A 27,227-nucleotide genomic window follows, 5' to 3' on the forward strand; every position below is an offset into this window, starting at 1 on the left:
GCAGGAGGTGTCCATGTACAAGGGATGCAAGCGTTCCCACTGCCTCATTTCCTCCTGACACTTTGCTCCTACGGACACCAAAAACCATGCACGATGGTGGGCAGCTGTACATACTTCCGCTAGACTGAGTTCCGCACGGGTCAGGGCTGTGCACTGTTCATCTTTGCATCCTTAGCCCCCAGTATATGCTTGGCACGCAATAAAACGATAATTAGATGGGAACCAGAGTGATCAGAGGTCAGTTCTCACAGGCCCTCTGTGCTACCAGCTACGATACATTTAATTATTCAGTAAACAAGTTCTTGAGACACCCTGAGTGTGAGGTGTCGTGCTGTGCGCTGGCCAGAACACTTCTGAAACGAGCTGTGATTCGGCAAAGAGCCAGACCTAATATGACTAAGCATGAGCCACAGCCTTAGTGGGCAGGGTTTCTAGAAATATCTACTTTCCTTTCTCATAAAGAGTTAACTGTGGAGCCTCAAACTTGTTTTATCCCCTCCACTCTGGGGTCAAGAGAGACGGCACATGGCGTACGCAGGACCCACGTTCGCCACACTCAACAGAATACTGTAATAAGAACAAATAATAAACTTTAATTTGAATATACTACAGAATATAATTTTTTGAATTACAAAAATAGTTAAAATTTTTTTCCATTTGCAAGTAATATTTGCTACCAACTATAAATAGTACATCGATGCGCTGAACCGTACACGTGACCCTACATCCCTAAGCCTGCACCTTCTTCTCTCCTGCATCACAAAGCACACGCAAGAGAAGCAGCCACGCGACAGGACTCTGCAATCCTGAGACCTCGCCAAGACACTCCAGAAGGATCCTTAATAATAAATGGATGGTATCTCTTTAAAACTAGTCTTTATGCTTTTGTGGCTCAATTCTATAGATTAAAAACTTTTTTTAAAAAACTAGTTTAAAATTCCAGGAATTGCTATTTTTGGAGTATCTGCCTTCCCCCAAAGACAGTAAAATGACAGGGAAAAGCTAGAGTGTTAAATTCAACAAAAGCTCATTTAAAAGTAAGTCGCCATCAGTGGAAACGCTTATGGAGTACATAAGAGATGTGACATTAACAGAAATTAACTGGAAGACAAGTTCCATTGACAAAAGCCACTGAGGACTCCCATCTGTCTTTTCCCACTACTATGTTTCCTAATGTTTTATGTGAGCTGAAGTAAGAATCACAAGATAATTCTAAAACTCATCCTGGGTTCTGTCCAAATCTGATCCACCTTGTACCTCAGATGCTGAGAACCAACTATTGAAAAAGTAGGAACAACATGAGAAGGTAGAGCCTTTGGCATATGAGAAATGATATAATTTTGTTTTCTAAAATGCAGTTGTTCGGGCCAGTCTAGTTTGACCTGTGCTCCAAACTGATCTGACGTGGGTCTAAGATACGAAAGAACTTCAAGTGTCCGGACGCGGACGGCGAGGGCCACCTGCAGCCCCCCTGTGTGTTCCCACCTCCTCCTTGCTCAGCCCCAGCCGGGCGGGGACGCAGGGACAAACAACACGCACTGTCTGCCGGCTGCTTAGGACAGAGTTCTCAGGTGGGGGAGGAATGGCTCTGCACTTTCTACACCTGCAATGCTGGGCACCTTGAGCTAACAGAAACAAAATACACAGGGTAGAAACAAAGGTAATTTGCTACATAAAAACATGTATGTCTATTTTCTGAAAATCAGGTGTGAGTCTAAAAGTGCTCGGTTGTAGGACAGGTCTATGTTACAAGAGCTCAGAAACATGGGGCTAGAATATGACTTGGGGTCCAGCTACTCGGAGGCCCCCCAAAGGGCCCTGCACAACCTGTGCTTTGTCACCATTACGTTAAGAAGCGGCCACACTGCATATATATTGTAGCCCTGCATTCAAAACTGATGCTTCTTCAGCAAAATATACGAAAAAGATTCTTAACCTGTTTAGTTCCCTAAAATATAACAGAGACATGACTAATGAGATTTGCACACTACTTCCTGAATACTTTTAAGTGTACCCCACAGACTTTTTTCATAGTGTGCACCTTTTAAACAGCTGCAACACCTCTGTTTATTTGATGATAAATAACAGGTTATTTGTTTATCATCAAAATTACCGCAAGGGTAATCCCCGAGGTCCATTATCTAGTAATGACTGGACGGTCTGATAAAGGGTCTTCCTGCCCCTCTTCGGATCATATCGTGTTTACACCCTGCGCTCTCCTAAGACCCAGAAAGCGTGACGAAATTCTTTACGGAATGCCCCGGGGAAATGGGACACCCTGCAGATGACTAACACGGAGAGGACAGGCTGACGGTGGCTCTTGGGCAGGAAGGGCGTTGGTTATTGCAGCTCAGGGAAATGCCATGGAATGCCAATATTAAAAAAATAATGCCATTTTCCTTAAAGTCAGCAAGTTACATAAGAGTTCTCTGAGGATTTCTGGAAGAAAAGCACCAGGCGAGTCCAAAGCCTTACTGCGCGTCGGATCGCACACGGGGCCACAGCCCGGACCACGGGGCTCAGTTCAGCCGGGAGGCTGGGTCTCAGCGAGTCAGTCACCCATCTTGAGGCTCAAAGAGCAAGGAAGGAAATGTCAAAAAAATAGAGCAAAGTGGTGACCGGTTAGGCCTCGGGGGCTCCTTTAGACAGGCACTCTGTTTTCTTTGGCCCATTTCTTCATGATCCGGATGATGTACTCCACCTGGGTGTTCCCTGTGCTTCTCAGTAAATGGAGTACTTCTCGAAGGGTCTCTCTGGGGAAAGATTTGAAGAGACAAAGCGTTGCAATAAAGTACCTAAATTAACAGATATAATCAACTCACCCTTGTCCCTCACTAGCTCCAGTGAGGCAGTTTTGGTAACAGACTATTTTACTGTGTATTCACAAACCAGTTAGGGACTCCCAAGCCTTCATTTTTTTTAAATGTCTATTTATTTATTTTGAGAGAGAGGGAGAGAGAGAGAGAATGTATGAGCAGGGGAAGGGCAAAGAGAAAGGAAAGAGAGAATCCCAAGCGGGCTTTGCATGTCAGCACAGACAGCCCAACGTGGGGCTTGATCCCATGGACCAGGAGATCTTGATCTGAGCCAAAGCCAAGAGCTAGATGCTTAACTGACTGAGCCACCAAGGCGCCCCCGAGCCTTCTATTTTTATGATGGCATAGCAAAATGGAAATTCTCTGAAATCCTTCTTACCAACCCAACCCAAGTATCACCAGATACTTACACTATCTATACACATGCTATTAATCTTTCTGGCCTAACATGATGTATTTCTATTTCTATGCCTATTCTGTATGACCAAGTAGAAATAGGGTTGGGTTCAAAGAATTTAAATTCTAGCTCCATGCTAACAAGTTGCGTCTCTGAGTCCGAGATCTCTCTCTCTCTCATTTTAAGATTTTATTTTATTTTTATTTATTTTAATTCGAGTTAGTTAACACGCAGTGTAGTCTTGGCTTCAGGAGTAGAACCCAGTGATTCATCTCTTACATATGACACCCAGTGCTCATCCCAAAGATTTTATTTGTAATGTTTGTTTGTTAGTTTGTTTAATTTTTTAAGTGTTTCTTTATTCTTGAGAGAGAGACAGAGACAGTGTGAGCAGTGGAAGGGCAGAAAGAGAGGAGACACAGAATTCTAAGTAGGCTCCAGGCCTTGAGCTGTCAGCACAGATCCTGACACGGGACTTGAATTCACAAACTATGAGATGATGACCTGAGCCAAAGTCAGCCACTTAATTGACTGAGCCACCCAGGCACCCCGATGTTTATTTATTTTTGAGAGAAACAGTAAGAATATGAGTGGGGTAGGGGCAGAAAGAGAGGGAGACAGAGGATCCAAAGCAAGTTTTGTGCTGGCAGCTGAGAGCCTAATGAGGGGCTCAAACTCATGAAACATAAGATCATGACCTGAGCTGAAGTTAGAAGCTTAACTGACTGAGCCACCCAGGTGCCCCCATGTTCTCTTTTGTTTAAGATGGTAATCACCTTAAACTGGGTGTCACTGCCATATTGTAAAACCTTATAAAGCCAGAGTAATGAATGATTTCTTCAAGAAAATTAATGTATTAGGGTCGCTCAGTCAGTTAAGTGTCCAGTTCTTGATTTTGGCTCAGGTCATGATCTCACAGTTCATGGGATTGAGTCCCATGTCATGCTCTGCACTGACAGCACGGAGCCTACTTGGGATCCTCTCTTTCCCTCTCTCTCTGCCTCTCCGCTGCTCATGCTCTCTCCCTCTCTCTCAAAATAAATAAATAAACTTAAACAAATTTTTAAAAATAAAATTAATATATTAATAAATATGGAAGAGAAGAAAGCTCAGGGCTAAGATTTGGCAAATACCCAATATTTGTTTTATGTAATTTAAATTTAATTAAAATTAAAACTCATGTTTTAAGTAATGCATACTAGGGGCTCCTGGGTGGCTCAGTAGGTTAAGCATCCAACTTCAGTTGAGGTCATGATCTTGCGGTTCATGGGTTCAAGCCCCATATTGGGCTCTGTGCTGACAGCTCAGAGCCTGGAGCCTGCTTCCAATTCTGTGTCTCCCTCTCTCTCTGCCCCTCCCCTGCTCACCCTCTGTCTCTGTCACTCTCAAAAATTAATAAACATTAAAAACATTTTAAGTAATGCATACCAAAACTTCCTTATTACCTTATCAAATGTACAGGTGACCGCCTATTGATCTTCCCCAAAAGTTCACTCATATTTTCTATTTCTGTTTTCTATTTCAGGCATCTTCGTTCACCTAATCAAATTATTTTTATTTTAAGTTCATTTATTTATTTTGATAGAGAAAGGGAGGGAGGGGCAGAGAGAGGCAGAGACAGAATCTCAATCAGGCTTTTCATGGCCAGTGCAGAGCCTGATGTGGGGTTTGAACTCATGAACTGTGAGATCATGACCTGAACCGAGATTAACAGTCCCATGATTAACCGACTGAGCCACCCAGGCACCCCATCATAATCAATTTTTAGAAATGGAATTTAGGATTGGAATCAGATACAAGGCAGAAAGCAATTTTTGAAAGATTATTTATTTATAAAATAATCACATCTCCTAGTCATATATCAGTAACAAATATATTCCATAAAGTTTTTCTTAGAAAACCAAATTTAGTTTTAAGTTTTAAAATTTTTTGTTACAAATGGAGCTGTATGCTACTTAATTTTATGTAATCTACTGTCTCAGTATTTCCTGGAATATAGGAAGGCAAAAAAAAAAAATGTATCAACCATACCCACTCCATTCCTAAATCTTTTTTTAAATGTTTATTTATTTTTGAGAGAGAGGGAAGCAGAGTGTGAGCAGGGAGGGGGCAGAGAGAGGAGACACAGAATCCGAAGCAGGCTCCAGGCTCTGAGCTGTCAGCACAGAGCCCGACGAGGGGCTCAAACTTACAAACCGCAAGATCGTGACCTGATCTGAAGTCAGACGCTCAACTGACTAAGCCACCCAGGTGCCCTCATTTCTAAATCTTTGAAGCCCAAAGTAAAGGCACAAGAAAAAGCCAATAGGCAAAGAAAAGAATAGAAGAGATGGAAAGAGACTGTTTAAATAAAAATGACAATTCATTTGGAGCCTAATATATATCTTGCTCTTCCATTTGAAAGCTATAGTACACTCAATGTTCCCAGTACAAATGATTTAGAACATAAAAAAATTTCTGGAGAGAAAACATCAGATAGACATATAAAACAACTTAATCTTCTATTCATCACAAAACATCATTATAGTTTTGGGTTTTCAGAAGATGTAATACAAGGAGATAATTCTTTTCCCTTACAAACCCCAAAAGAATAGAGCTAGGGTCCCTTGTCAGATTACTTACTTGGGTTCTCGTCCAGCTAAGATCATCTGGAAAATGCCCACACAGGCACCCCTCTTGCCTTCCCAATATTCAGGGTTAGGATCCAGCCTCTCTAAGACGTCAAACGCTTTGGCAGAATAGTAGAACTGGCCCATCTGATTAAAAGAAAGTATTGTGATAATATTTGTATCCAAAAGATTGCACTGAATGAAACAAAATGTAAAGATAGCATGAAACAGAACTGAATTAGAAGATATATGGGTATTAATAACATTTTCAACTAGCAAATTAGATAAATTTCAATTCCTTACCAAAACTAAAGAAGGAAAATCACAAGTTGAGTACATGGTTCAAGTTCTATTAGTTTTCAACAATATAACATTTTTCCTATATATAGTCAAGTTATGCCATAATCAACACATCTGTCATTTCTGCTGATTATAGTGTAAATATTTATTTTGAGAGAGACAGAGACAAGCACAAGTGGGGAAGGGGCAGCGAGAGAGGGAGAGAGAATTCCAAGCAGGCTCCACATATCCAGGTTTCCTCAATACATTCTGTACGTGATTATTATCATTTATTTTATGCTAACTTGATCATTTTCAACCCAAGAGAATATTACTTTCCCTGAGTTCCTAAATTCTTAAAATGCCTAGATGGATACTGACTACTACTCTAAACATCAAATCTAAACATTTCATTCATTTTGACAGATGTCTTTCCTAAATGTCTTACACATTTCCTCGGCCATGTAGAGCATGCCAAATACTATTAAACCGTGGTTAGGTGAGTTTTCTTATTTTTTTTATTAATTTTTTTAACATTTATTTATTTTTGAGAGACGGAGAGAGACAGATCATGAACAGGGGAGGGGCAAAGAGAGACGGACACACAGAATCTGAAGAAGCTCCAGGCTCTGAGCTGTCAGCACAGAACCCAACATGGGGCTCAAACCCATGAACCATGAGATCATGACTTGAGCCAAAGTCAGACACTCAACCGACTGAGCCACCCAGGCACCCCAGGTGAGTTTTCTTGACTGGCAGTCATAAACGTATAGTGTTGCCATTTTGTTGAAGTCTTCAGCCTGTGGGGCAATCCCTCTCACTCGGTGTTGTGCTGTTCCTTCTCCATTCCTATAAGCTGCTGTCCTAAACCTTTGCTAATTCCCTTAAGATCTCTATTGCAATCTTAGCTTAGCATTTTTCTAGCCTTCAGGGAAAACACAACTTTCTTCCCTTCAGTTCAAATTATACTGGTACTTTCATTCATCCTTCCCTCATGTCTGTACATTTCACAGAAAGAAGTGTTCTTATTCCTTCACAAGGTTATTCCTTCTTCCTGTGTTCTCTTCTGAAAATTGTTTTTGGTGAAATAAGAGAGATACAGAATGGTGCATGAAACATTCATGTATAATTTAACACACATAACACAAACACACGTGTAATCCCCGCCCAGGTCAAGAAACAAGACGCTGACAGCTGTTTAGTTCTCTCTGTCTCATTCCCAGACCACAGCCCTCTCCTTCCCTCCAGAAGCAACTACTATTCCAACTTTCTGGTCATCAGTTCTTTGACTTTTTATTTATAGTTTTATTGCCTATGTGTATACTTTTAGACAATACAATTAAACTTTGCCTTTCAAAACTTTATGAAAATCATAAATATGCTTCTGTGTCTTGCATATGTTAAGATGCACCTACATTGCTGGATATAGCTCTAATTGGTTGATTTAAAAAATACTTATTTTGAAAGAATTCTAGACTAATAGGATGTTACAGAGATAGTATAAAGAGGCCCCATGTACCTTTTTCTCTCCCTTTTTTTTTAAGAGAGATTTTATTTTTAAGTAATCTCTACACCCAACGTAGGGCTCAAACTCACACCCCCAAGATCCAGAGTCACATGCTCTACCAACTGAGCCAGCCGGGCACTCCAAAACTTCAGGGTTTTTTGTTTTGTCCCATGTGTACTTTCACTCACATCCCCCAGTTCCAGCTTACTATAGTGTGATATTATAGTACCTAAACCCAGGACATTGACATTGCTATCATGTGTGTCTAGTTCTGTCGTCTCATCAGATGTGCAGATTCATGTAACTATCAAGATACAGAACTATTCCACAGCCCTTCACAGTCATACACGCCCCCTCCCTGTTCATCATCCTTAATCCCCAGCAAGGACTAATTTGTTCTCCATCTCTCTACTTCTCCTCTCATGGATGTTACGTATATGAAATCAAGCAGTATGGGACTCTTTGAGATTGGCTCTTTTCACTCCGCATAATGTCCTTCTTATTCTTTATTAATTCAAGTTATTCTGGTGCAGTATAGGGAATATAGTCAATGGTTCCTAAGAGCACTGTATGGTGACAGATAGTAGCCACCCTTGTGATGACAGCATAACATGTAAAGTTGTTGAATCACTGTGTTATACACCCGAAACTAATGTAACATTGTGTCAATTATCCTTCAATTTAAAAAAAAACCAAGGTGGGGGCACCTGGGTGGCTCAGTCGGTTAAGCGTCCAACTTTGGCTTAGGTCATGATCTCACGGTTCATGGGTTCGAGCCCCGCATCAGGCTCTGTACTGACAGCTAGCTCAGAGCCTGGAGTCTGCTTCAGATTCTGTGTCTCCCTGTCTCTGCCCTTCCCCTGCTCATGTTATCTCTCTCTCTGTCTCAAAAATAAATAAAAACTTTTTTTAAAACGTTAAAAGAAAAAACCAAGGCACTGTGAGTGTCAGTAGATTGTTCCTATTACATGACCTTGAAAAAGCAGGAGGCACCTCCACCCAAAGTCTGGTTTGGATGATGCCATACACACACCAAGAGAGCAGGGAAAGACTGTTTGCTTATCTCTGGGACTCTGGGACGAGCAGGGCAGGCCTCTCCAGGAGAGCTGGGTTTTTATTGCGATTGGGGGTGGGGCTGGGCGAGGGCTCCTGAGCACAAGGAAGGGTCCGTGTGGTCTGAATCACCTGATGGCGCCAGAAAAGGGAGCACCTAGCATTTCTTAGCATTTGTTCAGATGTGGGGCACAGGGAGCAAACGGAAGGGGAAAGCTTAAAAGTTGTCAGCAGGGGTGCCTGGGTGGCTCAGTCGGTTAAGCCTCCGATTTCGGCTCAGGTCAGATCTCACATTCATGGGTTTGAGCCCCGCGTCGGGCTCTGTGCTGACAGCTAGCTCAGAGCCTGGAACCTGCTTCCTGTTGTGTGTCTTCTTCTCTCTCTACCCCTCCCCCTCTCATGTTATGTCTCTCTCTGTATCAAAAATAAATAAAACATTAAAAAAAATTTTTTTTAAAGTTGTCAGCAAACATCAACAAAGGGATGAATGGGCTGTCATCACCATTCCTGCTTATTAATGAGCAGCAGTCCAGGCCAAACCGGTTTGTTTAACCATTCGCTACAGAGGACACTTGGATTTTTTCCAGTTTTGGTTTGTTACAAATAAAGCTGCTACTGACATTGGGAATAGGTATTTGTATGGACACAGGTTTCACTTCTGAGCTAAATGCCCAGGAGTGTGATTGCTGAGTCATATGGTAAGCATGTGTTCGTTTGTTAAAGAAACTGCTTCATTCATGGTATATATTTTTTCTGTCCTTTTACTTTCAATCTACCTACATCATTATATTTAAAATGAGTTTCTTGTAAAAAGTACATAGTCGGGTCATGGTTTCCTATTCACTTTGTCCATGTCTCTCTTTTAATTAGCATATTAAGACCACTTACGTTTAATGTGATTGACATAGTAGAGGACTTAATGCTGCCATTTTCCCCCTATTTGCCCTATTTTTCCTGGACATCTCATACATGTCTCTGTAATTTGCAGCCGGAGAAAGAGATGATTGTGCAATTAGCACAGAGGGAGGACAAAAAAGCCTGGACTTGACCTCTCCAGTCTCCTATACGTATCTCTTTCCTGCTTTTTCGATAGTGTAGTAAACCTTAGCCATGAGCGTCACTTTGAGTCCTCTAAACCCTTCCAGTGACTCCCCCAACTAATGGGTGGTCGTGGGACCACTGAGCCAGCAGGTAAGACTGAACTGTTTTTCAAAGTCATTATCTTCTTTGATTTTAGCCCCATCCACCGCTCATCTCCTTTAGGGCTTTCTTCCATCGGAAATGTTCCCATTCTTTTGAATCTCTAACCTCCCTGTTCAGTAGCTCCTCTGCCTATGCATACTCTTGCTCCCTCATCTAAAAACAACAAAAAACCAAAAATCCTCTCCCTCTACCTGGAAAAATACTCCCCCACCCCATGACCCTAACCCTGCTTTTCCTTTTAATTTAGTGTCACATTTTCCCCCTTATCCTCAGCATCGATTTCTTTGACTGTGGTCTACACTCACTGAGTCTGCTTTCTAGTCTCATTCTCTTCTCTACCCACTACTGTTTTCTCAAGTCTCATGCAGTTCTCTCGGGCTGCAGATTTGACATGCCCCTCCCGTGGCTTTTGATAAAATTGAAACAAGAAAAAGAGGAGTGAAAAGCCCTTCCCCCCACTCCTGGTTCTTTTCTTTCCTTTATGTCCATCTTCATCCTGTCTCTTACACTGATTCTTCTGTCCCTTAAACACTTACGTCCATGTGGCTCCTCACCCCATTCACTGGGTAACCTCACTGTCGTCCACACTCTGCCCCTACTGCTGCTACCACTACCACCACCACCACCAGCACCACCACCAGCACTGACAATTGTCAACTTCTAAAACTGGATCTTCTGGGGCGCCCAAGTGGCTCAGTTGGTTGAGCATCCAACTTCGGCTCAGGTCATGATGTCACGGTTTGTGGGTTCAAGCCCTGCGTGGGGCTCTGTGCTGACAGCTAGCTCAGAGCCTAGAGCCTGCTTCAGATTCTGTATCTCCCTTTCTCTCTGACCCTCTTCTGCTTGCTCTCTCTCTCTCAAAAATAAAAATAAAAAACATAAAAGAAAAGTTTCAAACTGGATCTCTAATCCTGACCTCTTACATGAGTACCTGAACTCCAGGCTCGCCATGATAATCTCCCACCGGTGATCTCTCTAGCGGGAGCCCCAGGCACACTTCGGATTTAATACATCTACAATCGAACGAAATTCCTGTCTGAATGTTTTCTTTCCCTCTGCCTCCCCTAACTCAACGTCATTGCCATCTACAAAGTCATGTTAAACATTTTCAAGTTTCCTATGTTTTAAAACCTTTTCATTGGTGGTGATTCACTTTATTTTTGTAATGATTCATTTTGAAATGAACTATTATTAATTTAACACTAGGCTCTTCTTACCTAAATATTCCCCAATAGGAATTTCCATAATGTGAGACTACTTTGTTAAAAAGCTTCTAATCTATAGGATAGAGCCCTAAAGTTCTCCCTCCCTCTCCCTGCCTTTCCAGCTCTCCACCCACCCACACACAGGCCCCCCCCCCCACAGAACCAGTCCTTTAGAGAATCTGATTGCTTTTTTATTCTCTTTCAACGGTTCCTTTGTCTCTCCAGTCCAGTATTGGCTCCTAAGTATTCTCTAAGGTTGGGTTTGCAACTCTCTACTCTTCTCACTTTACTTCATTACCTGGGTAATCCTGTTTTATCAGGGCTTCAATTACTATTGCAACTGGGCTGATTTCTCCAAATTTATGTCTCTAGATGTCAGAAGACATTTTTCCCGAGCCTCAGAACCAAGTTTCCAACTTCTACATGAATATCTGCCTGGATGATATCTACAGATTCAGAGTCTTTAGAAATCTAAAACAACCTCTCTAAATCATTGTTTCATATATATTATTTCATTTATATGCATACATACTTGATATGTATATAAAATCATAAATACAATCTATCTCTGCATTCATATGTTCATAAAGGGGATGATATTTCTTTTCTTTTCTTTCCTTTTTTAAGATTTTATTTTTAAGTATTCTCCACACCCAATGTGGGGCTTGAACTCACAACCCTGAGATCAAGATTTGCATGCTCCTCTGACTGAGCCAGCCAGGTGCCCCAGGGATGGATGACATTTCTGGTATCACTATGTGAATCTTTTCACCATTTAACCTCTAGGCCATTTCACCTCTAGGACACCCTCCCCTAACACTTGGTGAGTGTAGGACTGTGTGACTGACCTTCCGTTTTCCCGTTAGGTCTCACTCGGACTCACCTTGTAGCAGTCATTAGCAATGAGCTGTAAGAGGCTAAAGGACTCGCCAGAAGTTTCCATCTTGAGATACAGTTCCCAGGCCAGTCTTGGTTTCTTATTCATTATATCTACAAAAAACAATATTTTTGGCTTTTATTTATTTATTGATTAGAGAGAGAAAGAGAGAGAGTGTGGAAGCAGGGGAGAGAGAGAAAGAGAGAAAGAGACAAAAAAAAAATCTTAAGCAGACTCCATGCTCAACACAGAAGCTGACATGGGGCCTGACCCCATGACCCTGAGATCATAACCTGAGCCAAAATCAAGAGCTGGACACTCAGATGACTGAGCCACCAGGTGCCCCAGAGTTTTGCCTTTTAAACCTGCAGGAAATACAATTCTGCATCTTGTTATTCTTTGGTTTTGGTTCTATGTTCCAAACAGACAAAGAAATGTAAACAGCCCTTATGCAGAAAGCTTACAGCGTCCTCATTAAGTTGGTTCTCCATCAGAACTCTACCATACATAAGACATTTAAGTCAGGATTCACATAATTATGTCTTTTTAAAATTGGGTCGATTTCCAGTCCTTCCCACTTTGCTCATCGACTTAAAAGTCCATCTCATTCATTAAATCCTGCTCAGACAGTTTCAGTCTCACTGAGAATATGTGATTGCTGAAAATTTCCCTTGACTTCAAAAACTCTGTGAACGCTTTAAGTCCAAGTGAGAAAAAGGAGCAAGAAAAGATAATGAAGAGGGGGAGGCAGATGGACAAAGGTAGGAGGCTACATAATATTAAAAAAAATTAGGGTTTGTGGGATTGAGTCCATGCTGTAGGCACAGAGCCCACTTGGCATCTTTCTCTCCCTTTCTCTCTCCCCAGCTCACCTGCACGTACACTTTCTCAAAAGAAAGAAACTTAAAAAAATGTTTCCAACATTTTACCACTTTTCAGGCCTTCATCATAATGAAAAGGTAAAATTACCATATTTAACACAGGACACTGTAAGCTGAGATTCTGGAAACTTGAACAGGGCTGAGGGAAGAACCGGCCAATGTTGTATGGCAGAACCAACTACAGGAAAAGGTACGTAATACATGTACATGGCCACCCTTGCTGAGTAGCATTCATGATGCTTAATTTCAGTGCTTATTCATTCTACAAAACAAAATTAGAAATTTCACTGTAGGGGCACCTGGGTGATTCAGTTGGTTGAGTATCTGACTCTTGATTTCAGCTCAGGTCATAATCCTGGGGTCACAGGATCGGGCTCCATGTCAGGCTCTATGCTGGGCATGAAGCCAGCTTGGGGTTCTCGCTCGCTCTCTCTCTCTCTCTCTCTCTCTCCAGCTGCCCCTCTCCCCTGCTCTTTCTCTCTTTAAAATAAAAAAATAAAACAAGGGGCACCTGGGTACCTCACTCGGTTGAACATCCAACTCTTGATTGTGGCTCAGGTCATGATCTCATGGTCATGATCTCCTGAATCAGCCTCTGCACTGACAGCCTGGAGCCTGCTTGGGATTCTTTCTCTCCCCTCTCTCTGTCCCTCCCCTGCTTGTGCTCTCTTTTTCTCTCTCAAAATAAATAATTAAACTGAAAAATAAATAAACAAATGTTAAATAAATAAATATTGACTATAATTTCCATCTAGAAGATTATGCAACAGAGAAGAAAAAGAGAATTCCTCTACAACATTTAAAACAAGACTCACAGGGGCACCTGGGTGGCTCAGTTGGTTAAGTGTCTGACTTCATGATCTCACGGTTTGTGAGTTTGAGCCCCACGTTGGACTCTGTGCTAACAGCTCAGAGCCTGGAGCCTCCTTCAGATTCTGTGTCTCCCCCTCTCTCTGCCCCTCCCATGCTCATGCTCTGTCTCTCTCTGTCTCTCAATAATGAAAATATTAAAAACATTTTTTAAAGAAATACAAAATAAAAAATAAAAGAAGACTCACAGCACCGAGCTAACCAACTAAGGTAAACGTAATCATTTTTCATCTTCTCACTTTGGATTAAAAGAAAAACCTGCAAGAAAAGGAATAAACATGAAAATTTTTTGCAATTAAAGTACGTACATGGGCTTGCCTTAGGTCAATACTTAGTGTAGCCTTACAGAGGATCAAATGCTATACAGGCTGTTAAGAAAAGTAAAGGACAAACCCAGGGTGATGTTAACACACTTCTTTCAGTTATTGATCTCACAAGCTGGCACAAGGTTGGTAAGGATATATAGGATTTGAACAGAATAATTAATAATTGCATTGTACATATTTGTTTAAGAACACATGACCGTGTTACTGGGCAGTAAGACAAGTCTCAACAAATTTGGAAGGACTGGTGTCATACAGGCCACGGTGGATGACCACAATACGATTGAGTTAGAAATCAAAATAAAAAGTCTGGGAAAGATAATATACATATTTGAAAATCATGAAACACATTTTAAATAAAATTTCACAAAGAAGGGGCACCTGGGTGGCTCAGTTGGTTGAGCATCTGACTTCGGCTTAGGTCATGATCTCATGGCATGTGAGTTTGAGCCCCATGTAGGGCTCTGTGCTGACAGCTCAGAACCTGGAGGCCGCTTCAGATCCTGTGTCTCCCTCTCTCTGCCCCTCCCCTGCTCATGCTCTGTCTTTTTCTCTGTCTCTTTCTCACTTGATCTTAGCCAAAAGGCTGAGAAGCAATATCTCTCTTTCTCAAAAATAAGTAAAAGCATTTGAAAAAAATTTCACAAAGAAGACATCATAATGGAAGTTAGGAAATAATTAGAATTTTAATAATAAGTGGAATAATTTGCTAAATAATAACAAAATTGAATTGAATAATTCAACTGAAGTGCTTTGAATGATTCAGACAAATTCTATAGAGTTTGAAGTCAAAATAGTGGTTAGTCTCAGGGGAAAGAGATGGACTCAAACAAGTAGATGAAGGGATTTCTATGGGGCTGGGTGATACTGTTCCATGGTCTGAGTACTGATATTCTGGTATGTTCACTTGAAGAATTCACCAAGCTGTACACTTTGACTTGTATACTTTTCTCAATGTATGTTATGCTCTCATACACTTTATTAAAAAAAGGAAAACAGTTATATAGTTATAAAAATCTATGTCTATTCACATTTTACTTTTTAACAGCCTAAGAACAAAAGAATTTTTATAATCCTTTGCCCTTGAACATTTTATTTCAGTGACAAAAAGATAGCAATGTTTTTATTTCTATCATTTATTTTCAAGTTTTTACTTAAATTCCAGATAGTTAACATATCGTGTTGTAGTGGTTTCGGGTGTAGAACTTAGTGATTCATCATGTCCATCCAACACGCATGCTTACTGCGTGCCCTCCTTAATACCCATCAGGCATTTAGCCCATCCCTGCCCACCTCCCCTCCGGCAGCCCTCAGTTTGTGGTCTATAGTTAAGAGTCCGTTTTATGGTTTGCTTCTCTTTCTTTTTCTTTCCCCTATGTTTATCTGTTTTGTTTCACTCTGGAAAACAGTACGGAGGCTCCTTAAAACGTTACAGATAACAATAATATTTATAAATTGAATCATTCGAATGCATCAAAAGCAGGTACCCACCTCTTCACCCTCGCTGGTGTTGCCTGTTGCAGCTTTGGCTTGGGCGTAATTAAAGTTAAAGATGTCATCATTGTAGAAGTAACTCTGAAAAACATCCCAAAAGTAGGTCACGTTGAGTATTAACATACACAAAACATAAAAACATCAGTTATACCAGATAAACTCAGAGATCTCTTTAAGGCATGAGCTGACACCACCAATGTCACCATTGTAGAAGGGCCATCTCTAAGAGCGTCATACCTCTGACACATTATATTTAGTATTCTGTATAAAACTCATCTAGAAAATTCTATACTGACCTTAAAAGAGTTGAGGTAAATCAAGACATCATCGAATTGCTTCAGCAGAAAGAAGCAGGAAGCCATGCACTGCCTCCCAGGTATTGTATCTGAAACGGAAGGGAGAAGGAACCAGCTATATTCAGGAAACCGAAAGTTCTTTAGCTGAGATTTGAGTTACTTTATAGTTTAGAGATAGGAATGTATTCCAAGACCTCCTTATAGACTCTGAGATTACAGACTGGTCAGTGGACAAGACCCCAGCATAACAAAGGTGACACAGTACTTGAGAGTGACCAATACTGTCGCTCAGGCCTAAGTCACAGACTCCAGAATGAACACACTGCCTGCAGCCTACGGTATTCCTCGGAAGCTCTTCCAGGCCTTTGCGTCTCTCACTCACTCCAACACGTGCACATCAACTAACACGGCTTAGTCTCCATCATTACCGATCTATAAGACAGCCTAGCACTTCCATACCAAACGGAGAAGTGTTTTGTCATGGAACCATCTGGTCCTGATCCTGAACAGCCTTCTGTCTGATATCAGATGCCTGTTTGAGATGGTAGAGAATTAGTATGGCCCCCTCCCTTGACACTGGCACTCCTATTCGCTCTTGCCTGGTTCCATTTCTCCCCCACAGCACTTGTCACAGTCAACATACCATATGATCTGTTTCTCTACTGTGTTTATTGTCTGTCCCACTAGGCTGTACACTCTACAAGGAAGGAGGACTTGTTAGTTTTGTTTCCTGCTATATCTCCAGTACCTCAACAAATTTTTGTTGTATAAATGAATGAAATGAGGAAAGGAAGTATTATACGACAAATGGTTTTGGTGAAACATTTGAAAGAAAATGAATACTCAGGGGTGATAAATATTTAACAACTAGTTCACTACGAAAACCATCCATCAGAATAGACGCTGGTGCACACAGCCCTCTCAGCTCATCTGGCTAAGCCAGCCCTTTTTATAGCCTTTCTCAAACCTTACATCCAATCTTGACTGATGAAATCAATACTTCAATTAAAAAAATGAAGTAACAAAACTACTAGTGGGAAATATAAGTGAATATTATATAACTGTGTGGTACAAAGGTATTTTCTAAGCTAGATAGCCATGAATAACATCATCATAAAAAGATAAACTTAATTAAATGAGATTTAAATATTTTTATATGTGAAAAAATACCATGGGCAAATTAAAAGGCAAATGACCCACCAGAAAAAATACCTATGACATGATAAAAGTTGAATACATAGGGAGCCCTTGAAAAATCAATGGATGTTAACATTTCAAATCAAAATCAGAATTGGGGCTCCTGTGTGGCTTGTCGGTTAGGCATCCAACTCTTGATTTCAGCGCAGGTAATGACCTGTTTGTGGGTTTGAACCCCACATCAGGCTCTGGGCTAACATCATGGAGCCTGCTTGGGATTCTCTCTCCCGCTCTCTCCGCCCCTCCCTTGCTCACACTCTCCTTGTCTGTCTCAAAAGAAATAAGAACTAAACATTAAAGAAAAACAATCGAATTTTAATAACTCTCATGAACTAAAGATTACATTTATTCTCCTCTCCTTATTTATTCTCTTATCCCACTTTAGCTGAGATGTTGGGAAGAGCTAACCCAATATTCCCTCCCGTGTCCCTTCCACAGGACTTCCTACTTAATTCTTTTTATTCAAGCCTGACAGATATATCCCCGGACAGAAACTCAAACTTCACCAGGCAATATATGACCAATTCCAACAAGCACGAGTCACGTGAATGAGTACAGATTTCAGCCATACATACCACACTCACTCGCTGACCCTCCCACCAGCTGGAAGAACTGCTGGGCGATCTTAATATGGTCCCTCTGAAAAACAAAGCAGAGCTGAGAGAACTGATATGAGCTGAAAATATTTTATTTGTATTACATGTTATGGTTTTAAAATATTTGCCAGGATTTAATATATACCCTTCTTTTAAATCCTCTCGTAAACTAATTCTTACTAGCATAAGCAACTAGAGACTCATTCCCTGAAACTGAATTAAAATCTACCCAGGGTGAGATAAAAAAGAAAAAAAAATTCCAATCCCCAAACTCTATCCCAAAAGTACCTTCATTAAATGAACTCATTCATTTAGTCGTTCATTCACACGCTGAACAGATATTTACTGCTCTTTTATCTTATATCAGACGGTGTGGTAGGAGCCATGGATATAGCAAGGGGTATTAATTAAATACACTCATTCATTTTGTTCAGTAACTATTTAATGCCTATCCACCATCGGAGGCATTGTAGAGTGAGCCAGAGATAAAAAGATTTATTTATATCCATTTTGTTCCAAAAGGAACATAATGTGCCATATGCATATGAATAAGAACTTGATTTTAGACAGTGTTTATAAAAAATCTTTGTCAAAGAAACAAGTATCCCCATCTTACAGATGTCAATATTACAGCTCAGAGGTGTGCAAGGTTAATGCAGCTCACTGAAAATAAGAATGAAGATGTGCGATGATTTGTGGTTGTTATTAGCTATAAACATTGCTTTAAAATTGAGTTTTTAAAAGATGAAGCGGCAATACTTGGGTTAAAGCTTTCTTTTTTTTGGTCTTTAAATAACAGAATTCTTTTCACAGTGAAATCTTGGCTGGGGGGGTATGGAGGAATTAAAGGAACTACAGGTGAGCCTAATCGTAAGCTTATTGCTGGCTGAACTAGAACATTCATTTTGGTCTTTCCCAAGACACTGTAACCGCAATCCATAGATTACCAGTGATTTCCTACTTACCGAACCCATTTCCTGGCCAAGGGCCGCATTGACCACTCCCTTGAGGATATACTCCTGGCAACATGGAATAACACTAATTACTGTTAAAAGAATGTGTAGCTATGAGAAGTCTTCCAAATTAATTTCAACTTAATACTTTATGTATATTATCAGAAGTTACCCGGAATCACTTTTCTCTTTTCCATCCTTGGCTTGAATGAAAGGATTAGGAGACTTTCATTTGGTTTTCAGGAAAGTGTCCATATAACAGAATTCACCATATTTGTAAATTCTCAATCTTAAGCAGGAGAAACTCAGTGGAAACTTCAAGGAGTTAAAGTTTTATTTCAACTCAATGGAAAAAATTAACAATAAAATATCCATGTAATAGTCTTTATCACCTTTTAGCCCCTTGCATTGTTCATAACCAAAACATATATAGTATTTTCTCTTTCCAATAATATAATTTTCTTTTCATAATAATCCTTTTCCTCAAAGGAAAAAGGAAGAATATCCTCTGATTTCCATTTGTAAGGTATTCTCTCTTTTGGAGCTCTGGGGCCTCACTTTTATCCCGTTCAGACATGGCTCTATTCTTCAAAAGACACCTTCCTTAGCAGCTATCAATTTTTTATGTAGGTACTATTTTTATTTAAAAGGACTCATAAAAAGAACATAAAAGATGCTGGAGCTTTTATTTTAATTTTTTATATGAGAGAGAGAGACAGCGTGTGTGAGTGGGGTGGAGACCAGAATCCTAAACAGGCTCCAGACCCAGCACGGAGACCAGTGTGGGGCTCGCTACCATGACCCCGGGATCCTGACCTGAGTCAAAATAAAAAGCCAGACGCTCAATCAACTGAGCCACCCAGCCGTCCCAATGCTGAAGTTTTGAATACACTTGAAGCTACACCTGCTTAGATTTCATGGGGTCTAGAAACATTTTCAGTCTTTCATTCGGTAAGTGCAGTGTTGACTACATGCTTGTAGACAACAACGGTCCCTGACTGCCAAGAGCTAACAGTCTAGCAGGGAGGAATACAAATTACAAACACTTATACCAGTGAGATAGGTTTCTATACCTTGCTGTTAGGTCCATTGTAATCCTAGATTTTCGTTTTTTCAAACCTCAACCCTTTTGAGGAAATGACCACATATAAGGAAGTTTAAAAACGTAAAAAAAATCCAGAATATTCATTCTCATATCGAAAGTCTCACAGGACATTCCTAGATCAAACTATATGGTCTTTCCTGAGATTCTACAAGCAGGAATCTTTTCTAGTACGCCTTCTCACTGCCTTTCTGAAATTCCACTTTCAGCAGAAGTTGGTTAGTAAAATGGTAACACATTTTCAATTACCTGAGGAGTAGTAGGTTCCAGATCCTTAATTAAGTTATAAGCTTCTTGCACATCATCTGAAATACAAGGAATAAGTAGCTATACTAGTCTCTATTCCAGCAAACTCTTCTGAAATAGTTCCCAAAAGATAAGATCTTCAGTACTCAAATGTTCACGGAAAGTGCAAGTTGTTTTATCTGTCTTCTAACTCTCCATCAAGTTCAATGTGGAGTAATTATCCTAAAGATAACCAAATATCTTAGGAAACCCATAAGCCATGAAACACCTAAAACAGGGTTCAAGCTAAGTATATGCCGATGGCATTATAATTATACAAGAAAAACTACTGATTTTTAAAAAGAGAATATATATTAAGTATGTAGGAGTGAAATGACACGAAGTCTGAGATTTCCTTTAAACCCTTTCAGCAGTAAACCAGAGAAAGGGAGGATGAATGAAAAATAATGGCAATATCTTGAAGACCGTTGAATCGGGAATGAATATCTGGCTGTTCTTTTGGGTGTTTATACTATTGACTTTTGCTTAGTTTGAAAATTTCTATAATAAAAATTAACTTATAAAACATATTTAATTTTTGTCCAAAAGCCTATTTCGTTGTGTTTACATATCAGATAGAACTCTTTGCAAGTTCATGTTCTTATTTTAATAAACACACTTTCCTCGATGAGGAATACGTGGTCTGGCTGGTTTCTACAATGCGCCTATAAAGGCCCACACTGTGAGTGCAGGTCCATGCCACGCGCCGCCACCAATGCGCGGTAGCTCCTACCCTGCTCTCCCCGCTGTCAGATAAAAGACCGCATTAGGCATGTGTCTAACAATTTTACCCTGACTTAGGGGCAGTAAATGTCACCTTCTCTTTGAATCATAATATTTCTCATAAGAAGCTGGAGGTAGAAAGAAAGAGAAAGGCAGATAACTATAGTAAATAAAAAATAGTTAATGATAAAGACTCGAGAAAATGTGATGTACGTTATACACAGGGGAACACTAGAAAAATAACAATAAGGACAGGGAAGGAAAAGCAATGGAAAAACGGGGTAGAGAACAAAAGACAGAAAAAATAAGAGAAAGAAAGAAAAACAGAATGAGGGAGAAGGTTGGAAGCAACAGAGACGGAAAGAGAGGATAAAGAGAAAAGGTACAACAAATAAGCACCAATAAATTTGTTCTATCCTATGAACCTGCTGCAAATAAATACATTTTGGGAAGTATTTTGGGTTTTAAAAGCTAAGCAGGTAGTTCAATTAGAGATTAGATGTTCTACCATATCTCGTTATAAGCAAGACCAAGACAAATTTTTCTTACCTTGACGAAGATAGTAAATCACTAAATTTAACCGAGCTTCAGGAATGACATCAACCAGGGGAGGCAAAACCTGCAAAGCCCCTTCACCTCCTCGGAAAACAACCTAACGACAGAGAAAGTCCATCATTATGGCATTAAGTATGAATGTATTTATTGGGGGAAATGTGGAAGGAGCTGCCACCTATAACTCAGTTATTCTTTGGAAGGATGGATATATTTTTGAAGCTCTCAATATACACACGATGATGCCCTCATTGAAAAAAGCCATTATCTAAATTATAATAAGTGTAAGAAACAGAATAAAGGCATAAGCCTATTGCATACATTTCCTTTTCATAAGAACTACAGAAAACTCTTAATGTACCCAATAATTAATAATAAAACTTCTTTCTAGACAAATATTCTATGTCAAAAACTCCAGGAAGAAATTTATATAACCTTTCTGAGCCTTTTTCTTCATTATAAGGATTGAATGAGATAAAGACGGGTAAATGTGTGGTACATAGTAGGTGACATTTAATTAATTCTGTAAACAGTGGCACCTATTGTTTGTCTGGGATTGTAGTAAGCACTGGCATTGCAGCAGGAACAAGTCACTTCCTTGTCCCTATAATATAGCTACACTCAAGTGGGGAGACATATAAGAATGTTGTCATATGCTACAGAGAAGAGCTAAAACAGAAATACTACCCAGGAGAGCAGTTTCGTGCACTGTAGGACACCCAGAGCCTAGCACGGTGTCTGGCACATAGCAAGCTGTTTCACAAATAAATATAAAGAGATCAATGTCATCAGGCATTAAGTCTCTAATCTCTCCCTTCTACCTCAAAAATATCCATTTGGTTATCTTTCTTGATTCTTCCTTGTCTGAAATGTTCCCTTCTTTTGCCAAGATTAATTCTTTCACCCATTTTCTTGATTTCATGACTTGAAATAAATTCATTGCACTACAGTTAACATCAGGTGTACAATATGGTGATTCAACTATTCCATACAGTATTCAGTGCTCATTGTGACAAGTTAGTGTAAATCTCTTTCACCAATTTCAACTGTCCCCTCACTCATCTCCCCTCTGGTAACCATCGATTTGTTCTCTATAGTCAAGAGTCTGTATTTTGGCTGGTCTCTTTTTTTCTTTGTTTAATTTCTTAAATTCCACATATGACTGACATCATGGAATTTGTCTTTCTCTAACTGACTTATTTGGCTTTATACACTCTAGCTCCATTCATGTTACCCGAAATGGCAAGGTCTTATTCTTTTTATGGCTGAGAAATATTCCATTGTATATATATACGACCTCTTCTTCATCCACTCATCTATTGATGGACACTTCGGTTGTTTCCATAATTTGGCTGCTATAAATAATGCTGCAATAAATATAGGGGTACATATGTATTTTTGAATATTTATGTGTTTCTCATGTTCCTTGGGTAAAGACCCAGTAGTGGAATTACTGGATCACATGGTAATTCTATTTTTAATTTTTCGAGGAACCCCCACCCTCTTTTCCACAGGGGCCGCACCAATTTGCATTCCCATGAACAGGGCGCAAGGGTTCCTCTCTTCCCACATTCTCACCTGCTGGGAGCCATTTCTGGAGTAAGGCAGGTTTGCAAAGCCTCCCACCGTCAGATGGCAAAAGGCATCTATGCCCACTCAACCCCCACTCAATTTCTGCTTGAGCTCTGACCCCCAAGGCGCCTGAATGACTGATATCAGGAGTGACTTGCCTTCTTTATTGCTAAAAATATGTGAATTGTACCTTGTGAAAAAACTTGTTATAGGAGTTTCTTCTTTTGTGATTATAGGAGCAAATGTTACATTTCCTGAGAAAACCTGTTTTTCTTTCCCTCGGAAAACAAGTTATAGGCCCCTGCTCACAAAGACCTAACTCTTGCCTTTGCTATGCTAAAAACTTTGCCTTGTATTTGAATGCTAAAGATCCCTTCCTATCCCATATGATAAACATCTAGTCACCTACTTCAATCTCTATTGGTAAAAACTATGCATGAGCCTTCCACCTATCCATGTTCTGGGAAATTTTTACATACCAAAGAATTTGTTACCAAAAATCATTGTCTAAGGCAACTGCCACTTCTGTTTTGTACCCCATCCATTTTTTCAGTAAATAAAGCGGACTCTCCGGTCAGTACAGAGTTGCCTGCCTGGTGATCAGAAAGAAAGCCGAGGCTCTCTCGCTCCCTTTCATCAACACTGTCCATCCTTCAGGGACCTGTGAACCTGCCCGAGCTGGACTCCGGCACTCACCAACACTTATGTCTTGTGTTTTTGATCTAGCCATTCTAGCAGGTGTGAGGTGATATTGTGGTTTTGATTTGCATTTCCCTGATGATGAGTGATGCTGAGCATCTTTTCATATCTGTTGGCAATCTGGACGTTTTCTTTGGAGAAATGTCAATTCATGTCTTCTACCCATTTTTTAATTATTGGATTGGTTTTATGGGGGTTGAGTTGTATAAGTTTTGTTTTTGTTTTTGAGAGAGAAAGAGCACAAGTGGAGTAGGGGCAGAGAGACAGAGAAAGAATTCCAAGCAGGCTATGTGCTGTTGAACAGAGCCCCATGTGGGGCTCAAACTCACTAACTGTGATACCATGACCCGAGCTGAGATCAAGAGGCAGATGCTTAACCAACTGAGCCACTCTGGCACCCCAAATTGTATAAGTTCTTTATACATTTTGGATACTAACCCCTTATTAGGTGTCATTTGCAAAGATCGTTTCCCATTCTGCAGGTTGCCTTTTTTGTTTTGTTGATTGTTTCCTTGGCTGGGCAGAACGTTTCATTTTGATGTAGTCCCAATAGTTTATTTTTGCTCTTGTTGCCCTTGCCACAGAAGACATATCTAGAAAACTGCTACTATGGCCAATGTCACAAAAATTACTGCCCGTGGTCTCTTCTAGGATGTTTATGGTTTCAGGTGTCATATTTAAGTTCTTAATCCATTTGAGTTTATTTTTGTGTATCGTGTAAGAAAATGGTCCAGTTTCATTCTTTTGCATGGAGCAGTCCAATTTACCCAACACCATTTGTTGAAAAAACTGTTTTTTCCCATTGCATATTCCTGTTTCCTTTGTTGAAGACTAACTGAGGGGTGCCTGGGTGGCTCAGTCAGTTGAGGGTCCGACTTCGGCTCAGGTCATGATCTCACGGATGGTGGGTTTGAGCCCCGCATCGGGCTCTGTGCTGACAGCTAGCTCAGAGCCTGGAGCCTGCTTCGGATCCTGTGTCTCCCTCTCTCTCTGCCCCTCTCCTGTTCATGAGGAACTTAAGAGTTGTGAGGAACTTAAAAAATTAGACCTAGGCAAACCGAAACTTAACTGGTCTGTGCTATTTCTGTAACAGTATGAGTCCCAGGAAAAATAAAACTTAACCTGCCCCGCTTGTTCTGCTTCTGTACATACGCTTGGGGCGGGGAGTACTGGATATTCAAATTGTGGCGGGATCCAATCAGGGAATGTCGAATGTCTGAACTTAGATATTGACCAATGTAAGCGCTGTAACAATGGAACGCCCCTGACTTGTTTGGGCCGGCCTATAAAAAGGACGTGAGCCGCCTGCACGGGGCTCTCTCTCCCTCTCCGCTTCACCAGCTTGGAGTGAGCAGAGGTCTGGGTTCGAACCTGAAATAAACGACCCTTGCTGTTTGGCTTTGAATCTGGACTCTGGTGGTTCATTTCTGGGGGTCTCCCGAGTTCTGGGCATTACATTCACACTGTATCTTTCTCTGTCTTTCAAAAATAAATAAATGTAAAAAAAACAACAACAACAAAACCCAAGACTAATTCATCGTGTAATTGTGGGTTTATTTCTGGCCTTTCTATTCTGTTCCATTGAGTTGTGTCTATTTTTATGCCAGTACCATACTATTTTGATTGCTACAGATTTGTAGTATATCTTGAAATCTGGGATTGTGATATCTCCAGCTTTGTTCTTCTTTTTCAAGATTCCTTTGGCTATCCGGGATCTCTTATGGTTCCATACAAATTTTAGGATTGTTTGTCTGGGTTCTGCGACAAATGCTGTTGGTATTTTGAAAGGGACTGCATTAAATATATAGGTTGCTTTGGGTAGTATGGACATTTTAAAGTTTGTTCTGCCAATCCATGGATCTCATAACTTTTTACTCAGCTGGGGTCTTGTTTTTCTATTAGTGATTCTATCTTCTTTGCTCCTGGTCCTACTTCTCAATTTTAAACATACACAAGGATTTTTGCTCTCTTGAAAAATCTTCCTCCCTCTGCATAGTACCCGATTTCTTCCCTTTCTTTCAGTGCCACACACTTTTGAAGTGCCTTCACTGCTTCAACTTTATTATCCTTACTCCTAACCTCCTGCTCTCAGCACACTAGTAAACTTACTCTCACGAGTCACAAATTAACCCCTTTAACTAAATTCAACAGACTCTTCTGTCTTCTTGCCCAGAGCTGTTTCTGCAGTTTGGACTAACGGCCACAGCATGATCACAAAAACATGATTTACTAAATGCTTACTATATGCTAGATACTGTGCAAAGCATCTTACACACATTACCTCATTTGGTCCTCACAAGAAAATACAGTAAGTACTGAAATTTCCCATGGTGCCCATGAGAACACTGAGTCTCAACAATGCTCAGTGACTCACCCAAATGTCAAAAGCTAGAATAGGCTGATTTTGACCTCAAGTCTGACCGCAAAAGCCAATGCTCATAATAACCATTTATATTGTGTAGTATTTTTAGGCTTTGTTTTAAACTATAAAAGTATTATATGTTCAATGGGGGTAAACTCACATGTTACAAAGGGAAAAAGGAAAACTTCCACATTCTCCTTTCTCTCTTTAATCTCACTCTCAGAAATGAATCTCTATTTACTAGCTGATCTACCACTTCCAGTCATATGTACATATGGTGCTTCTTTACTCTGGCTGTACATTATATCCATCTGGGAAGCTTTTAAGAAAAGCTCCTTAAATATAGATGCTCTCTTGGGATCGTATTCTCTGTTTTTAATCTTTCTTTCATGTTTAGTTGTCAGGACTTCGGCTATCATTTCTTTTATAAAACTCCTAAACCTATTCTCCGGTCTTGATCTCTCTCCAAGCTTGATTTCCAGACTATTATCTCTAACACATCATTCTACACAAAAATTAAGTTGATAAACTAGATAAGAAGTGTAAAGGGGAAGAAGCTCATAAAAGAAACTATCCAGAGAAAGTTCTATCTGTGGTAGAGGACTGAACTAGAGAAGGAATGGAATAAAGACAAGACATTGCCAAAAAAAATCAATAGGATTAAGTGACCAAGCAGATATCAGAGATAAAGGGAGCAGAGAGTTTAAAGCAGTTAGGGTTTTTAGCATGTGTTCTAGGGAGAACTGGTGTTAAGAAAAAGAAGGAATAATCAGAAAGAAAAGGCATAGTTATTATCACTGCTGATTTTAGATGAGGAACCTGAAGTTTGGCAAAATGACACAATTCGTCCAGTGTCCCCAGGTGTCTGGGTTGAAAACTGCCACTCTGTACCCGCTGTATTGCTGGTCAACAGAATCAAAGTGAACACTGTTTTTATCAATGGCTGTCATAATCCTGCCTTATACCGGACTGCCTCTTTACTTTTTCACTATGGCTTTAATCCGCACCATACCCCAGTGCACCCTTTCTGTTACAGTAAGCTCAATCTGCTCACAACCTTTTACACCTGCCATTTCTGCTCTAACTCCATATCCTTGCCTCCAGCGAACTCTCTAAATCTCAACCACCTTTCAAAGATGAACTCGAGTTTGATTTTCGCCAGGATATCCTTCCACTTGCTGTAATCCACAGGGATAGATGTTCCTTGATCTTGGCCAACAAAATGAACCCTTGGACCTATACTGCCTTGCACATCTTTCTAAATGTGCAAACCCTCCCAGTCAGGGTTCCTTGAGGAAAGGACCTCATATCTAAACTTATTTTCTGTCTCCCGTAGCAAGGAGGGGCTCACTTGGAGCAAGAAGGGTTTGTTGCCA

The 27,227-nt window shown here is 40.3% G+C and overlaps 1 protein-coding gene across 1 annotated transcript in view; it reads right to left on the minus strand.

Annotated features, from left to right (window-relative positions):
• Positions 1–1,309: 1,309 nt before the first annotated feature.
• Positions 1,310–27,227, minus strand: part of TTC26 (tetratricopeptide repeat domain 26) — a 53,610-nt gene continuing 27,692 nt past the window's right edge. Inside the window, exons 9-18 of the mRNA XM_029922821.1 lie at positions 21,216–21,318; positions 19,908–19,963; positions 18,569–18,622; positions 17,583–17,646; positions 15,811–15,899; positions 15,512–15,595; positions 13,886–13,955; positions 11,953–12,059; positions 5,836–5,969; positions 1,310–2,753 (exon numbers count right to left, since the gene is read on the minus strand). Of these exons, the coding sequence (XP_029778681.1) occupies positions 2,642–2,753; positions 5,836–5,969; positions 11,953–12,059; positions 13,886–13,955; positions 15,512–15,595; positions 15,811–15,899; positions 17,583–17,646; positions 18,569–18,622; positions 19,908–19,963; positions 21,216–21,318 (873 nt within the window). The 3' untranslated portion in view covers positions 1,310–2,641. The remainder of the gene's footprint in view (positions 2,754–5,835; positions 5,970–11,952; positions 12,060–13,885; positions 13,956–15,511; positions 15,596–15,810; positions 15,900–17,582; positions 17,647–18,568; positions 18,623–19,907; positions 19,964–21,215; positions 21,319–27,227) is intronic.

The sequence above is a fragment of the Suricata suricatta genome, chromosome 2, assembly GCF_006229205.1.
Source record: "Suricata suricatta isolate VVHF042 chromosome 2, meerkat_22Aug2017_6uvM2_HiC, whole genome shotgun sequence".
Lineage (NCBI taxonomy): Eukaryota > Metazoa > Chordata > Mammalia > Carnivora > Herpestidae > Suricata > Suricata suricatta.